The sequence below is a fragment of the Lissotriton helveticus genome, chromosome 7 (assembly GCF_964261635.1).
Source record: "Lissotriton helveticus chromosome 7, aLisHel1.1, whole genome shotgun sequence".
NCBI lineage: Eukaryota > Metazoa > Chordata > Amphibia > Caudata > Salamandridae > Lissotriton > Lissotriton helveticus.
In genome coordinates this window covers 783,004,792-783,022,254 of record NC_136068.1, presented here as the reverse complement: position 1 = coordinate 783,022,254, position 17,463 = coordinate 783,004,792, and the positions used below count along the sequence as shown (strand labels likewise).

At 44.7% G+C, this 17,463-nt stretch overlaps 1 protein-coding gene across 7 annotated transcripts in view; it reads right to left on the bottom strand.

Annotated features, from left to right (window-relative positions):
* The window catches only part of LOC144769184 (uncharacterized), a 4,448,662-nt gene that overhangs the window by 2,309,848 nt on the left and 2,121,351 nt on the right, over positions 1–17,463 (bottom strand). For all 7 annotated transcript variants that reach the window (XR_013598674.1, XR_013598675.1, XM_078653198.1 and 4 more), the window contains one exon: positions 2,900–2,990. Coding sequence is in view for 5 of the 7 variants with exons in the window: in XM_078653198.1 (XP_078509324.1) it covers positions 2,900–2,990 (91 nt within the window). In the remaining 2 variants the exon portion in view is untranslated. The remainder of the gene's footprint in view (positions 1–2,899; positions 2,991–17,463) is intronic.

Below are 17,463 nucleotides of genomic sequence, written 5' to 3'. Positions count from 1 at the left end.
TTTGTGTTCTCTGTCTGTGTTTTGCACTAATGCAAGATCTGAAGTAATATTTATGTTTTGGATCAGCTTCAGGTGTAAAATGTTACACGTGGTCTTCTCGTTTTTTGATTATTTTTACCCCTAGTTGAGTTCTGGTACGGCTTTGGAATGGTATACCAGTATTAAATTAATCTCATCAATTTTAAATGTTTCTTTTTCACTCTTCTTATTGTGATAAGGACTGGTTAATCTGGAATTCTCAGCGGGTGCCGTATGCAAATTTTACACTAATTAGAGATAGCAGAACTGTGTGCCATTTGTATTTCTTTGCACATTAAGCCCCATACATTTTCTTTACACCGTTTTTTTTACTACCAATTTTCAAAAAACACTAATCTTTCATTTATAATATGTGACATGGATTCTATCAACTCTGGAGAGAGTCACATCATTAACTTTATTTCCTTATAGGGTTCTGTCCTTCCTTGCATAGTGCCTCTGTGGTTTACAAGTTGCAATTCTGGTAGTTATAGATATGTTCTTCAACTTAAACTGTTTCATTTTACATATCCTTTGGAAGACTTCGGAGCTAGCTAGCCATGGAGCATCCTGATGCTCGTTTTTTGGTTCATTCTGAACAGCTAGAGAACCTATTTATGATGGTGTTTTAGCACACCTATATACTTAGATTGTTCTCCCTAAACTCCTTTGTTAGTTTTAAAACAACAATGAACGGTACAAACGATCCAGTGCAGCATCAATCTGTACCACACTACACCACTGTATGGCCGCAGTCTTGATACAGCCCTGTATTTCTAGCGGATGAGGATCTGCTAAGTGTCTTTATTTATGAACTCAAAAAAGTTAGAATGACGTCTTAGTTAAGAGGGTAGAAGCAGACATGGCTAACCGACACAGGTTTTCTGTGCTCAGCCACCATAGGAGCATAATTTGTCCTGTATTTCTTTTGGTGTCCTGGGCCACAGCTTATGGGGGACATATACATCCTTCTCAATATAAGGAATCTGGCGATACTGAAATACATGCCGCATGCCAGTGATTAAGCAAATCGCCAATGTTGCATCTCTCATTTCTGCATGTCTGCACATGTAGGATGCATGATCAGTTCCTACATAGGGACATGCATAATGATAAAATTCAAATATGTACTATCATTCAGGGATCAAAACCTACTGGTAGGGCTACAATGAGTCAACAAAATGCACACCAGACCCAAGAGTAACTAAACTTTGACAAAAAATGAATATACTGGTTACAGCAGAGGAACCCTAGACCTTATCCTCCCCAGGAGGACTCTCCTGTTGTGTAGTCCATCATTAGGGTTTTCTTTTAACATCATGAAGTGAGGACTGAAAACGGTAGATAGTTCAATGTATACAAACATGGTGACAGACATAGGTAAACGTGGGATTTAGGAGTACTCTCACTGATCTGATCTCTCATTAATCTTAAGTGAATGGCCAATGAGGAAGACCAACTACACCCCTTTGAAGGGATTTTTAAATATGGCCCCCTGGTGGGTGGGGATCTCGAGATAGAAAATCTGTTTGGTTTGTGAAAATGTTTTTGTGAAAAATGTGTGCAAGTTTTTAAAAAAAGCATCACAATTTTAAAAGCCGCATTTGCAAATTTTAAACAAGGTGGTTAAACTTCCTTTATGTCACCATTTTTATGGCGTACACAATTGAGCGTAAAGGAATTCATCGTTTTTCTCGAGAAAGCTGCCTTCTGCGCTTTACCATGAAGTGTAGAATGTTAATGCTATCAATTTTATCATCTAAAATGTTATGAAAAATACATTCTGCTAGCTAAGATGCTTGATTCTAGAATGCAGTTCTTGTATTGAGGTTCTGTAATTCTCGAGTATGACTCCATTTTCTTCTGTTCCACCATTTTGTGTTGCCCTCACGTAGGCCTGTGAAGGTAGCCTGGCGAATAAAGTGGCCTGGCCTTCTTAGTTCATGTATACATTAACTAAGGTTTCTTTTTGACTCTGAAATGAACTGTAAGAAACTGACCTCGCAAAGCCAATTTCCCTGATCGATATTTGTCTGAGATTGCCAATCAATGTTCAGGACATCGTTAACTTTTAGTTTCCTTGCACATGCCTTATCTTGTTCATCATCTGTTACTGTTTCTTTTTATGTTTCTTCATTACATGGGTTATGCTTTCAATTAAAGGTTTGTCCGGCTTTTGGAGGTTGAATTTGGGACATTCTTAATGATTAACTTTTGGGTTGGGATACTGTACATGTAATCATGTCATGTCCTGCAGTGCCATCTAAATCAGATTAACCTTTGTGAACTATGTAATTATAATGTTTTGCCCATATCCTGCTAAAACCCCAAAGGCTACTCACCTGCTGACTCTCCAGATTTTCCATTTGTTTAGGAATGTAATTGGTACAACTCCCTTACATGCCTGGGGTAGGATAAAGAGTATATAAAACGTGAAGTAAGACTATTCTGGCAGACTGCCTCGTTCAGTTGCTAAGGCTTCTGTGTGACGTAGTCTCACTCATTTGAGGTTAATAAAAATGTACTTTTATATTCCAGGTTCTGTGTCAAGTTCTTCTTTGTGACTTTAAAAGGACTAAGTATCAGTGGAACCCCTGAAAAGTGGATTTTTGATTTCTACAGTATTAGCCCTGAAGATAGAGGTGAAATGCTTAACTTGAACATAAGACTTTCAGCAAGACCTATCGGAATACAGTAATAATCAGACTGGATTCTTTCTTTCAAAATTAGAAAATTAAAGATGCAAATTCTCGACTCTTTAGAACATAATAACTTCAATCAATAATGTTAATATGATGTTCACTGGAGATTAAGACATGGTTATGAGAAGTGAACAAACTTTAGAGTAAGATAAACGCAGAGTAAGAACTCTGCACATCACCTGTGCTATAGATCTTTCCTCTTGCTTAGCATTGGGATCCAGCTGTACGATTGAGTGCAACGGAATTCTCTTCATATTTTTTTCAGGTGACCTGCAACAAATAAATAATATCTAAACAATCCAGTAAAATTATATTTTAAACATTGTTTAAACTAAAGCAAATTACTAATATAAATCAGATCAAACCATTCGTGTGAGGAGAAATCGTAAGTAATTTGCTGCCAAATCGCACTTCACGTTCTGAAAAAATAACTTTCTAAAAAATGCATTTTTATTTGTAAAGAAACATTCAACACTGAAAATGCATTAATGTATACTTAGTAGAGATTCACACATGGAATTCTAGCAGACGTAAATGGGTTTACTACTGCAGATTACACTGCCACGAGTGCGGAGAAGTCTGCAGTATAAAGTCTAAAGTAAGATGTGGGAGGTGGCCAGAACAAAGCGTGGTTAGCCTTGTAAGTTTATGAATGCTCACAAACCTGCATGTTTGTGGCCATTCATTAATTGAAATCTGACACTCTCAACATATAACTAGTCGGAGACATATTCCAGCTAAGTGACTCACCTTCCCGGACGGAATGATTAATGAATCACCCCCAGATTTGGTGGAGGTGTTGGGGAAGGGCTTTTTTTTCCAAAGGGGGAAATATTTTCCCAGTGGTTGCCATTCTCACTGTGTGGAATTGGGTGCTGCATATAATACAGGTGCAGAGGGATTAAGCAGTCCTCGTAAAACTTCATGATACGAGCAACAGTTCATCTGTAAACCTGCAACTGACTCTGCTTTCCACCTGTACTTGTACCTGTTTTATGAAAAGCAAAAATATGTAAAAGTACCTTCAAGCAGATTTGTAGAAACCAGCCCATAATTTCACACTTTTTCGTGACTCAGGCCTTTTATGTTTGCTTTTTAGCATCTATTGGAGAAAAGGTTAGGAGGTTTAGATATTCTACAGACCTGTATGACCAGAACTTTTGTTTTGGAAAGGTAGTAAGTAAAGTTGGAGAAAAAGTTAGGAGGTTTAGATCTTCTACAGCCGCGTATGACCATAACTTTTGGTTTGGAAAGGTAATAAGGTTCTTTTTGGGCCTCAGCAGGCAGTAACCTATTGTCACCACTAAACAACACACAACATACATGTACATTACAAAAAGGGAATGTTTGGAGCCCTCTTCAGCCAGTGGCTGGTCAAATCAAGCATTATTTAAATGGCTGGCTATTACAAATTGGATCAGCCAGAGGGTCTTCAATGATGTTGATAATATTTTGCAATGTTGTTTGAATTGGAGAGGAAGCTAAAAAAAATAGTTCCACTGAGTCAAGATGTTGACTGTATACAGTGGCTGGTAGCTCCCTTGTTGCTTCCCCTGCCATACTTACGCTGGCTCCCCTGCTGCACTGCATTCTTACAAAATAAAAAATAAAAACTATGATAATAAGATACGAAAAACGCAATCTTTTTCCAGTGGAGAAGTTTTCATTTACTGGCCTCAGGATGAACTTTAATGCGAGTTTGGGAACTACGCCTGTCAGAACACAGATAATATTACACTGTCCTGTATACGTTCTCACCCTTACTGCAGAGATGCTAGCAACCTTCCCTAAACATTAAGAAAAGCACTGATGGTATCTGTATAGAGGTGGCCGAGACACCGAAAGCTTGAGCCAGGCTTGAGTCAGATGCCCAGCTCTGCCTCAGCCAACGCTCTCTAGGAGCATCGGGCAAAAAATAAACTTGAGTATCAGTCTTTTTACATTTGAATGTAGGGTATTCAACATTCAAAAAAAGCATAGTAGTAGACAGCCTCTCTCTCCTCTACTGCACCAAAGACGACACTCAACGAGACAGGCTTTTTTCAACACTTGAAAGCCTTGTTCGATACAGGAAGAAACAATGCAAGGTTTTCTTTTGCCTTCCTGTGCAGACAAGGCTTTTCTAGAGCTGCCGAGCTAACGTATATAATTCAGAAAAGGGGGTGGTGATGAACAGAGTGCCTGAATTAAGCAGACCACTCTTACCCAGTCCAAAGATCAGGGCTTGATCCATCACCGTTTTTTAGCTCACTGCACCATCCCAGCTCAGAACTTGGCTATATGCAAATTAGTCTGTTCCTGTCCCAGTGCATGATGGGAACAGGGCAAACCAAACTACCAAGCCAATTCTTATACTGGGAAGGAAACAAGCTTCCGGGGACCGGTTTCTGCCATTTCAGGCGTCGTCGGCCCGGCTTGCTTGAATCCTGATGGTGCAATGAGCAAGGGACTCACATCTGAGTATACCCTTCCACGCTTATGGTGGACAAAATGATTCAGAAAAGGGGGTGGTGATGAACAGAGTGCCTGAATTAAGCAGACCACTCTTACCCAGTCCAAAGATCAGGGCTTGATCCATCACCGTTTTTTAGCTCACTGCACCATCCCAGCTCAGAACTTGGCTATATGCAAATTAGTCTGTTCCTGTCCCAGTGCATGATGGGAACAGGGCAAACCAAACTACCAAGCCAATTCTTATACTGGGAAGGAAACAAGCTTCCGGGGACCGGTTTCTGCCATTTCAGGCGTCGTCTGCCTGGCTTGCTTGAATCCTGATGGTGCAATGAGCAAGGGACTCACATCTGAGTATACCCTTCCACGCTTATGGTGGACAAAATGATTCAGAAAAGGGGGTGGTGATGAACAGAGTGCCTGAATTAAGCAGACCACTCTTACCCAGTCCAAAGATCAGGGCTTGATCCATCACCGTTTTTTAGCTCACTGCACCATCCCAGCTCAGAACTTGGCTATATGCAAATTAGTCTGTTCCTGTCCCAGTGCATGATGGGAACAGGGCAAACCAAACTACCAAGCCAATTCTTATACTGGGAAGGAAACAAGCTTCCGGGGACCGGTTTCTGCCATTTCAGGCGTCGTCGGCCCGGCTTGCTTGAATCCTGATGGTGCAATGAGCAAGGGACTCACATCTGAGTATACCCTTCCACGCTTATGGTGGACAAAATGATTCAGAAAAGGGGGTGGTGATGAACAGAGTGCCTGAATTAAGCAGACCACTCTTACCCAGTCCAAAGATCAGGGCTTGATCCATCACCGTTTTTTAGCTCACTGCATCATCCCAGCTCAGAACTTGGCTATATGCAAATTAGTCTGTTCCTGTCCCAGTGCATGATGGGAACAGGGCAAACCAAACTACCAAGCCAATTCTTATACTGGGAAGGAAACAAGCTTCCGGGGACCGGTTTCTGCCATTTCAGGCGTCGTCGGCCCGGCTTGCTTGAATCCTGATGGTGCAATGAGCAAGGGACTCACATCTGAGTATACCCTTCCACGCTTATGGTAGACAAAATGATTCAGAAAAGGGGGTGGTGATGAACAGAGTGCCTGAATTAAGCAGACCACTCTTACCCAGTCCAAAGATCAGGGCTTGATCCATCACCGTTGTTTTTTAGCTCACTGCACCATCCCAGCTCAGAACTTGGCTATATGCAAATTAGTCTGTTCCTGTCCCAGTGCATGATGGGAACAGGGCAAACCAAACTACCAAGCCAATTCTTATACTGGGAAGGAAACAAGCTTCCGGGGACCGGTTTCTGCCATTTCAGGCGTCGTCGGCCCGGCTTGCTTGAATCCTGATGGTGCAATGAGCAAGGGACTCACATCTGAGTATACCCTTACACGCTTATGGTGGACAAAATGATTCAGAAAAGGGGGTGGTGATGAACAGAGTGCCTGAATTAAGCAGGTAGTTTGGTCTGCCCTGTTCCCATGATGCACTGGGCCAGGGACAGACTAATTTGCATATAGCCAGGTTCTGAGCTGGGATGGGGCAGTGAGCTAAATAATGGTGATGGATCAAGCCCTGATCTTTGGACTGGGTAAGAGTGGTCTGCTTAATTCAGACACTCTGTTCATCACCACCCCCTTTTCTGAATCGTTTTTGGCCACTATAGGTGTGGCAGGGTATACTCAGACATGAGTCCCTTGCTCACTGCTCCATCAGGATTCAAGCAAGCCGGGCCGACGAGGCTGAAATGTCAGAAACCGGTCCCCGGTAGCTTGTATCCTTTCTGGTGAAGAATTGGCTTGGTAGTTTGGTCTGCCCTGTTCCCATGATGCACTGGGCCAGGGACAGACTCATTTGCATATAGCCAGGTTCTGATCTGGGATGGGGCAGTGAGCTAAATAACGGTGATGGATCAAGCCCTGATCTTTGGACTGGGTAAGAGTGGTCTGCTTAATTCAGACACTCTGTTCATCACCACCCCCTTTTCTGAATCGAGCTAACGTATATAGCCACTAAAGGGATTTTGTTTTTACATCATACTCATTCGATGTTACGAGGAGAAAGAAAGAAAAGGAGCAGAGAGAAGGGCGAGACAGAGGAAAGAGAACACAAAGAGAGAAGAGGGAGAGAAAAAGGAAGGAGAGGGCAAAGAGCAAAAAGAGGGAGCCTGAAAAGAGGCGAGATTGCAACCTCAGCATGAGTCAGAGAAAGGTAGAGATGGGGATGAGAAAAAAAATTAATGTAAGATCGAAAGAGAGATAATGAAATAAAGACCAAAACAGAGAGAGAGGGTGTGACTATGTGAGTGAGGCAGTGTGAGTGACAGTGTGTGAGAGTAATAACATGAGAGTGGGAGTGAGAAAGAGTATGAGAGTGAGGGGGTAAGGGTTGGAGAGTGAAAGAGTGACAGAGAAAGTGAGAGCGTGAAATTGAGAGAGTGCACAGAGAGTGAGAAAGAGTGTGAGAGAGGGTGTTAGAGTGAAAAAAGTGTGAGAGGGTAAGTGAGAGAGACGGAAACAAAATGAGAATGATTGAGAATGTAAGAGTGTGAGAAAATTTGTGTGAGTGTATTAAAGTGTGTGAGTGGGTGAGGATATTGAGTAAAAGGCAGTGCTAGAGTATGTCTAGTGGTCATAGTCATACATCCTGGAAACCTATCTTTTTAGGTCGAGCGTAAGCAGCGCAAATGCGCTGGTAAAAGACCTGCTATAATCACTGTACTGAGTGTCATCCGGCCTCCAGCTTGCCATTGGTTCACTTGTCCACTACTCTTCTTTCCTGGCTCCTTATTGGGTAGTGCTCTCGATACATAATTTCCGTTTTTTGCCGAGCAGCACAGACCAACTACAGTTTACTTACACTGTAGCTTGTTATGTCTTCCTTTGGGGACTACTTGCTTTTTTTCCTGCTAGTGGTTCCCTATGGTGCCCACTTCATCTGCTTTGCTGGTTGTATGTTCGTCCGGTGGGACGCTCTTCCGTCCGCCATCGCGTGCCACTATCAGCAGTAAAGGGGCGAAGTGCAAAGCGGGGGACTATGCAGGGAATTTGTCAAGAGCAGGTAGAATGTGGTTCTAACGTAAGAAGCTGACAAATATAGCTATGTTAATACCTGACTAGAGTCAGGGGTGGGGGGCCCTGGAAGTGACATAAGCAGGTGGAAGCTGCAGTATCATTCAAAAGCACTTTTGGCTGCGCTCCAAAGTTACAACTAATTGTTCTTTCTTATTGAAGCCCTGGTATATTCGTCTCCAGTTATAGCAATTGTGCTCCCTCCTCAAAGACACATTTATGACTTTTCCATCGTTGTTGGTAATAGTGTCATAGCAGTATTAAAATCATAGTGCTGAGGGTGTCTACCGCCCACAACGGTGAACCATTACCTCACCAGACATGTTATATTTATTGTCCCGTGGCACCTCGTTCACACGCAGGGCAACTGTGGGATAAGCGTCACTTTACCATGGTGCATTGGGGTTACTGTTCCACATAACGTGACAAGACAGGCCCGATCTGGTCAGCTCTGCCTGGTTCTGTACACGCAGTGCCCGGAGGCCAGCGGTCGCCAGTTGCTACCTCAAGCAATACTTGTTTGGCTTTAAGGTCTTACAGAAGTAACTGGGTGTGCCCCAGTGAAACAACTGTGTCAATAGCCTAACGGTTGTACGTTATCATGCTAGTTAAATAAACAAGTATCGTATTTACTATAGGTTATAACTTACTGTTGGACTTGGCCCTTATTGCAGGGTCATTCCTGAACTTTGTGCCTTCCTCCTGTATTTTTTCTGACCTGTTGTTGGCTGTTTTATGACTCTGGGCACTTTACCACTGCTGATCAGTGCTAAAGTGCATATGCTCTCCCTATTGTAAATTGATGTATGGATTAGTGACTCCATGATTGGCTGGTTTGGTATACATGTCAGACCCTTTTACAGTGCACTGTGTGTGCCCAGAGTTTGTAAATCAAATACTGCTGGTGGGCTTGCAGCACTGGTTGTGCCACCCACAGAAGCAGCCTGTAAAGTGTGTCTCAGATCTGCCATTGCAGCGCCTGTGTGCAGTCTGGTACTGCCATGTTGACTGGGCAAGTTCACCCACTTGCCAGTCCCTAAACCTTCCCTTTTCTGCATATTAGTCACCCTTATAGTAGGCCCAAGGGCAGGGTGCATTGTAGGTAAAATGTAGGACATGCCCTGATGTGTGTGGCATGTCCTGATAGTGAATTACAGCCATTTTCGTTTTTCACTATTGCAAGGATACCTATTCCCCATACGCCAGCATGGGCAGTTTGATTACAACACCTTATAACCCTAACTGACTTCGGGAACTTGGAAGAAATTCGAGTTTAGTATGCCTGAACTCAGAATGATAAAATTCATATTTTAGTGAAGTTGGTTTTAACATACTGTATTTGAAAATACCACTTTTAGAAAGTGGGTATTTTCTTGCCTAGCTATCCAAGCCTGCCTCTGCTAGGTTGTGTATTCCTTGTCTGGAGTTTGAGTGACAGGGGCTGGTGGATTTCAAGAGACAGGGTGAATTAGCACAGGACTGAATAGACCTATTTGCATGTAGATGGGTGGGAGGAGTTGCACCTGGGACCTGAATAGGGCTGGGCCTGCCTTCCTCAATGCTGGCTCCACCTCCTATGGTGCGTCTGATGTCCCTGGCCGACACTATCTAAGGAAAGAAGGAGTCTTGTCAACAAAGTGCTCCAGGACTGCACAGAACTGGTTTGGACTGGGTACAGGACCCTCTGCCTTCAGAGGACAAAGGATTTGCTTGTATAAATATGGGGACCCAGACCCCAGAATTTTAGATCACTTTTGGGAAACAAGAAGAACCTTTGCTGAGGAGAGGAACCAGAGAAACTGAGGAGAAGACTATCCCTAAGCTGAGTGCTGGTTGGGGGATTGGCCTGCAGGGGTTGCCTGACTGCCAAAGAAAGGAGAAAGGATATTGTGCTACTTTCAAATCAACTTATAAAGGATCTCCGATGGTTTGAGATAGAGCAAGCCTCCTGCTGATGTCTCAGGGACAACAGACTTCACCAACCAACTCCCCTGCCTTCCCTTGCTGGGAATTGAAGTGCCTGCTGTTGAGCTGGGCCTTCTGAGAAACTGCGTGTCGCTGGGAGCTGGAAGCGCGACTCAAGACGAAGAAGCGTGTTGCCGCTGTTGTCGTCGCATTACCGGAAAAGAGTGTAGCCGTCGCAGCAGACACCGTCGCATTACCGGAGGAGCGTGCCGCAACTGCCGCTGTCGCCATTGCATCACCCGAAGCGCCTCGCATCACCGCAGCAGAGTGTCGCCTTCGCAGCAGACGCCGTCGCATCGACGGAGAAGCGTGTCGCAGGGCCTGTGGCGGCTCCGAAGAATCGTTGAGTCGCCGCACGGCCGCCGGGCATGCACGCATATCTTGTATTAAGTCTATATAAAAATACTTATTTTTATACTACAACGTGTGTGTTGTCCATCTGTAGTGCTGTCACTGGGTTACTGTATGTGTTCACAAATGCTTTACATACTGCCTCTGAGATAAGCCTGTCTGCTCGTGCCAAGCTTGTTGTAAATGTATCTAGGACCCTATTTAAATATTCCCGATTTATTCCCTTATATGGTTATAACAAATCATATCCTAATAAAGGCATAAGAATCATATCCATATTAAGTCATAGCCAATGCAGTCCAAATACGGCAAGGCTACTCCCATAGACTCCTAGAAAGCACAACGCGTTCTTAAACAAACCAAGCCTCCAGCAGCCCGGGAATTCCCCCTGCTTCTGTATTGATTTGTCCTAGAACTGCTGGAGTCCTGAAAGAACTGCGAGTTCTTAGTGACGTCTTATGTCCAACCTTACGTCAAACTCGGCACCTTCAAGGTATAAATATACCAGCATCTGCCCTAGCAAACAAATGGTGGTTTGGAGCAGATCAGCTATCTACTTGCCCGACGCCCTGCTGTGGAATCTGACCCTCCCATTGACGCACTGAGAGAGACGCTGTCTTTTCTCCTGCCAAGAAATCCAGCTCCAGTGTTTCCTGGTCACCCTTGCGGGTTGCTGGGAGATCGAGTCCTGAGAGAGAGACACAAGACCTCCTTCATTCTATAAACAAGGTACGGAGCTGATTAGACCCTTAGAGAATTCTTGATTCAGATTCTTGGCAAAAACTATCTTAACTTAAACTGCAGCTCACTTACTCCTTCCCACGTACTAAGCTTAGGTTAGGTACACCGGGGTAGGCGTATCTTAGAAGCACCAGTTGAGTACGTTTAGTCATGGTTTTATCTATGTATATATTTTATCTATTTTAGATACCGTATGGCTTAGAAACCATACCATGCTTTTACAGTATTATTTCATAATACTCCTTTTACTGTACGCACTTTACTTTATAACAAGTATTGCAATTGTGGCAACTCACTTCTCTTGCATGAGAAAGAAGACTGTTAAAAAAATAACCTCTTTTATTGAAAACGCCTGTCTCTCTATTTCTCTGCGCTTCTGGTGAAACTAAGCATGCACGATTGACTGAGTGAAATAGTTATCTATTGTTTCCGCGACTCTGGAGATATACTCCTTATTCTGGAGGGAGCAAAGTTGTCATGTTTGTGCGGTTGTCAGAAACTAATCCCTTCTTGTCTATTCAGGAAATTTAACACCTTGTTTACTCGAGAAAGTTTCTAGTGACGTCTGAGCTAGCTGGCATTTATAATTAAGTCTAACATATTCAATAGAGACCTAGTCGACCTAAGTCCTACGTCTAAACTATCGTTTATGTTATTCCAATGCGCAGAGCCTATTGGGAATATAGGAACTACACTACATGGCGCCCAACGTTTGGTAAGGCGATAATTTAACGCTAGATACTAGAGTAACTCAGTCGTGCTTTTCACACAGACCCTTTTTCCCGTAAATACTCCAATAGACGTCTGGAGTGGGTGAAAGGTTAATATCCGCCAAAACTTAGTAGGAAGAGATTCCTATGTATTAGTTTTTGGTTTAGTCAATGTTGAAGGATACAGTGTTCCAAAATATTGTGCACCTAATCTTTGTTTCCTTGAAACTTGCTCTCCAAACTTTCTGTCAGGCAAATGTCGGAAGGTGAAGAGGAAAGAGAAAGAGAAGCGTTAGCAGCTCAACTTTTAGCGGAGGACATAAGTCTCCGGCAAGATGACCCGGAGGCTATTATCATCCCAGTCAATGTAAGGAAGAGTGTAACTTACAAACTTATAAATAATGGAGTATCACCAAGAGGTGGTACAGTCATATTTGTGGTAGAGGCCCATGAATATCGGCAGACATAGGTATTCTATTCCTGGATACATTATTCAGCAGCACATGCTGTGACACACGTGTTCCACTACTTCAAAATAGAGGTATCTCCAACGGAATACGTTCCTTTCAAGGACACTGAAATTCCGCTAACGTACCAAGAGCACCAGCTCTGGTTCAATGGCGCCCTAAAACATCAAAATCACTTTACCAGGCTCGGTCCACTAGGTAGACCAGGAGCCACATGGCCAGTTCTAGCCAGTTATACACCACATCCTGACATTGAAAAAATGTCAAACGGAGAACTTTTAGTTAAGCTAAAAGAATTAACAAAAGCATATAGACAATTAGATCAATTGACAATTGACGGTACAACGATCCGCCAAAAATTAAAAGAAACAGATATAGCAGAACAACCTTTTGAACTTGCCAGAATAATTGAAAAATCCTATGAAGAATTAGGTAGAGATTGTTTTTTTTTTTTTTTAATAATTTGTTTATTGAGATTTCAAAAAAGGACAAGCAATAAAGCATGATACGACACAGTCATATGTGTGAGTACAGTCAGCAGCAACGTAAACTGTCAGCATGGTAAAATCATCAGCAATAATGCCTACTTCAACATAGCAGAAACAGGTATCAAAATAGGGCAAATCAACCCACAAGTCCCAGTCCCCTAGACCATAGTCGCTCAGGGCATGCAGTACAACCGTAGGATAAAACACAGTATTACACACATCCCATCCCAACAGCCGTGTCAGTACCTCTGCATAGGGTTCCCTCAATAGCCGGTTCCTCCCCGGCTCCCTCTTCACCACAATCTTCACCATCCCCATTCTGTGCTTCTGACAAAAGTGTGCCATCAAGGATTAGGGACCAATAATTCTTAGGTCTATTCTTAGGGGGCATTACGTTGTTGTACAGTTCCGATTGTGTGCAGCAGTATATCAATTCCCTATTCCATAATTTGAGAGCAGGGGGAGGGCCCCTCATCCAAGCCATTGCAATGCATCACTTGGCGATCAAAAAAGCTGTATCGGTAAGTCACCTATGAGAAGGTCTCAAGGGCTTCGAGTAGCCCAAAATGGCTAACAGTGAATCAGGGTCTAGGGATAAAAGCAACACTCTGTTGAGTTCCCCATAAACTGCCCGCCAGAAGGAGAAGACCGTAGGGCAAGACCAGGCTACATGTAGAAAATCTGCGCAGCCGATACCTGTGAAGTCTCTCTGGGGTGTAGTAAGTCCTATTCAAGAACTTAAAATGTATGAGTCTGTGGCGTCCATTGAGCGAGATTTTCCTAGTGCTAGTGCAACAGTATTGCCACATTTCCTCACCTAATTCGGTTCGCAAGTCATGCTGCCAAGCCAGTCTCGGTTTTGTGTACTCTGTATATTTTTCAGAGACGGCTAACCTATAGAGATTAGTCATCAACTTCCCAGGGGACTTGGCATTCAACACATAGTCAAATGCTGCAACCGTCACTGGCTCCTCCATGTCGTCCCCCAGGAGTTCCCTCAAAGCATGTCGTACCCTATAAAACTGAAAGCGTGCTAACAGTGGTGGATTCTCCTCTTCATGAATCATGTCGTCCCACAGTCTCCCATAGTGTGTATTCATAGCTGATGTAGAGCCAGTATCACTCCCTTCTCCCTACAGGGAGCTAACCAATGGCACCATTCAATCGCTGCCTTCGGGGAGTATAGCAATGAACACGCCTGAATCTCCATCATGTAACGCCAAGCTTGTGTGACCGAAGTCAGAGAGTCTAGTATGCCCGTGCGGCGATCTCTAGACTGCGCCAACAGAGCTGGCAAAGGGGTCGGATCCACAACGATCCGCTCAATACGAACATAAGGAGCATCCTGCGGGCCGTGTATCCAGGAATAGGCATGAGCACTCTGCGCAGCCCGGTAATAAAGCTCCATGTCCGGTGCGTTCAGGCCTCCCGCCGCATATGGGTGTGTTAAGATGTGCCAGGCAATCCTAGGTTGCTTTCCCGCCCATGCAAGATGAACCAATAAGGCTTGTAGCCTGCGAAAAAAGTGGGAAGATAAGACCATAGGGACATTACTAAATAAAAAGAGAAATCGAGGAAGTGTCACCATTTTCATTAGGGAAATGCGCCCCAGCAGCGATAACGGAAGAGAGATCCATTTCTCTATGTCGTCTTCCAATTTAGATATAGCACAGCCATAGTTTTCCCTAAGAACAACCTCAGAGTCCGTATGTAAGCGTATACCGAGGTATCTAACCGCCTCCGTAGTCCACTGAAGTGGGTACTCCAGCTCAAACCTCTCCGTGGCGGGCATCAAAGGGAACATGATAGATTTAGACCAGTTAACCTGTATGCCCGAGAGGGATCCGAAGAGCTCACGCAGAACCGAAGGGAGGTGCTTAGTAGGGTCCCTTACATATAGCAGGGTATCGTCCTCATAGGTAGATACAATTAAGTTGTAAGTAGGGAATCGGATGCCTTTGTGACTGTGATACTCTCGTAGAGCACACGCAAGCGGTTCGGCTGATAAAGCATAGAGAACCGGGGACAGGGGGCATCCCTGTCTCGTTCCTCTGCCTATCGCAATGGGTTCCGAAACCAGTGGCCCTATGCGGATGTGTGCCGTCGGCGAAGAATACAATACTGCCAAAAGTTGTAAAAACAGTTGACCCACTCCCATCCTGCTCAGGACCTGATGTAGGATCGCCCATTCAACCGAGTCGAATGCCTACTCCATGTCTAAGAAGACCGCCACAGCCGACACCACTGGGCGTGTGTGCTGAAACGCAGCAAAGACAGTTCTAATATTGTACGTAAGGTTGTGCGTTGGGACAAAGCCTGATTGTTCTGGGGCCACCAAAGACGTGACCAAAGGTTGAAGACGATTGGAAAGGAGCTTAGCGAAAATTTTTGTGTCAACATTCATGAGAGAGAGCGGGCGGTACGAGGCACAATCACTAGGATTTTTGCCCGGTTTCAAGATCGCAACGATAATAGCCTCTCTCATGGAAGGCGGCATTGGCCATGTCATCAAATAAAGTAAGCAAGTGTGGTATCAGAAGATCAGAGAAAGCCTTATAAAAGGCCACCGTAAGGCCATCACTGCCCGGCGCACTCCCACTTTTCATGGATGTCAAAGACAACACAACCTCATCCCTATCAAATGGCCGAGCAAGGAATTCGCGATGCAGGTTAGAGAGCCATGGAAGCTCAATGTGAGATAAATAATCAATGATATGCTCCTCTGAAGCAGGGCCTCTCGACGCATACAATTTTGCATAATAAGCACGAAAGCGTTCCGTGACTAGCTCGCTCGTAAGCAGAACATTCGTGGCCTCTGATCTCAGCACTGGAATAGAGGTACTATCCTTACCGCGTCTGGCTAAACGGGCCAGAACAGAACCCGGACGCTCGCCTTCACAATAGCTCCGAGCCGTGGCGTACTTCCCCAGATGCTTGACCTCCGAGTCCGCCTCCTCATTATACTCTCGAAGGACCCTCGCTATATCCTGATCGAGAGACGCATCACCAGTCTGCGTCCTTAGTGTCTCCAAGTCCTTAAGTTTATTTTCCAATATTCCAAGTCTACCCCTAATCGATTTCAGGACGCCTGCATGCTTGGAGATAGTGACCCCCCTAGCGTATAGTTTAAACGCCTCTCGGACCGATTGAAATGAATCGACCGACCCTATATTAGTTTCGAAGAAGACCTTCATAGCAGTCAGCAGTTCCTCCTTAAAGAGGGAATCCAGCAGGGAGTACAGAGGGAAGCACCAAGCAAAGGGCGGAATCCGATGTACAGGCATGTCACAAGTCATCAAGACCGGCGAGTGGTCGGAATAGGTACATGGCAGAACTTCGCAGGATCGTACACTACGGAGAAAGAAAGTTGACACGAACCAATAGTCTATCCTCGTATGGATATTATGGGGAGCCGAGTAATGAGTATACCCGCCCTGCGCCGGGTGTCTGTGGCTCCAGACATCTGCTAAGTCCATATTGGTGAGTTGCGTGGAGAGTGTCCGCGCAGAGGCCGAAGGGGGGCGCGTCGGGTGCGTCGGGCCATCCGATCTGTCCAATCCCGGATGTCCCCTCCCCAGCAGATCAGTTTGTCAGCGCACGTGTTAATCTTTGCCGCCAGGTCCGTATAAAAGTCCGGGAAGTCAAAGTTAGGGCCATATGTGTTCACTATGCACATGTCCGCGCCTTTGTCATAGCAGCTAGTGATCGTGTATCGACCAGCGCTATCTGTTACTAGTGGCGTCCACCTTAAGGAGGACTTCGGGTTGAACCAAGTGAGGAGCCCTCTAGCATGAGTTGTAAATCCAGCAGTGTGAACGTTGCCCCCAAGCCCCCTGTATCTGAGAATGGGGCTGTCTAATGGGAGGTGTGTTTCTTGCATGAGAGCAATGTCTATCTTATGTCTGGCTAAATATTGGAGGACTTTCCGCACTTTACGATGGTCGTTAAGCCCCCGTGCATTCCAGGTCAGTAACCGTAACGTGTCAGGAGATTTGCCCCCTACTGTCATTGCATCTGCCATAGTGAGTGTGGTAGGGACACCCCTAACATGTCAAGTTGGTATTCAATAGGCACAGCTGGCATAGTCCTGCCCATATGCACATCACGCTTGCTTGTCATAAACAATATAACCTGTCTAAAACATTGCATAAGAACAATTCCCATAGTTTCTCCATCCCAACCCCCCACCCACGCCTGCCCTACCCCAACTAGGCTGCGTTCATCCTTCCGCCCCATCAGACATCTCCCAGCCTCCCCTCCATACCCCAATACAGTATCCCATACCATTTAACCAATCCCCCCCTCCCCCCTGAGTGCACATAGGAAATCAGTGGGAATCACACAGGGGCAGATGTAGCCAGCAAAAACAATTCGTAAACCACTCAATAAAGGAAAACCAAACCAAGGTCGATGCCTCCTTCGCCCCCCCGTCCCAGAAATCAGAGAAAGAAGGGGTGTCAATACTATCCCATTAGAAGTTGCACAA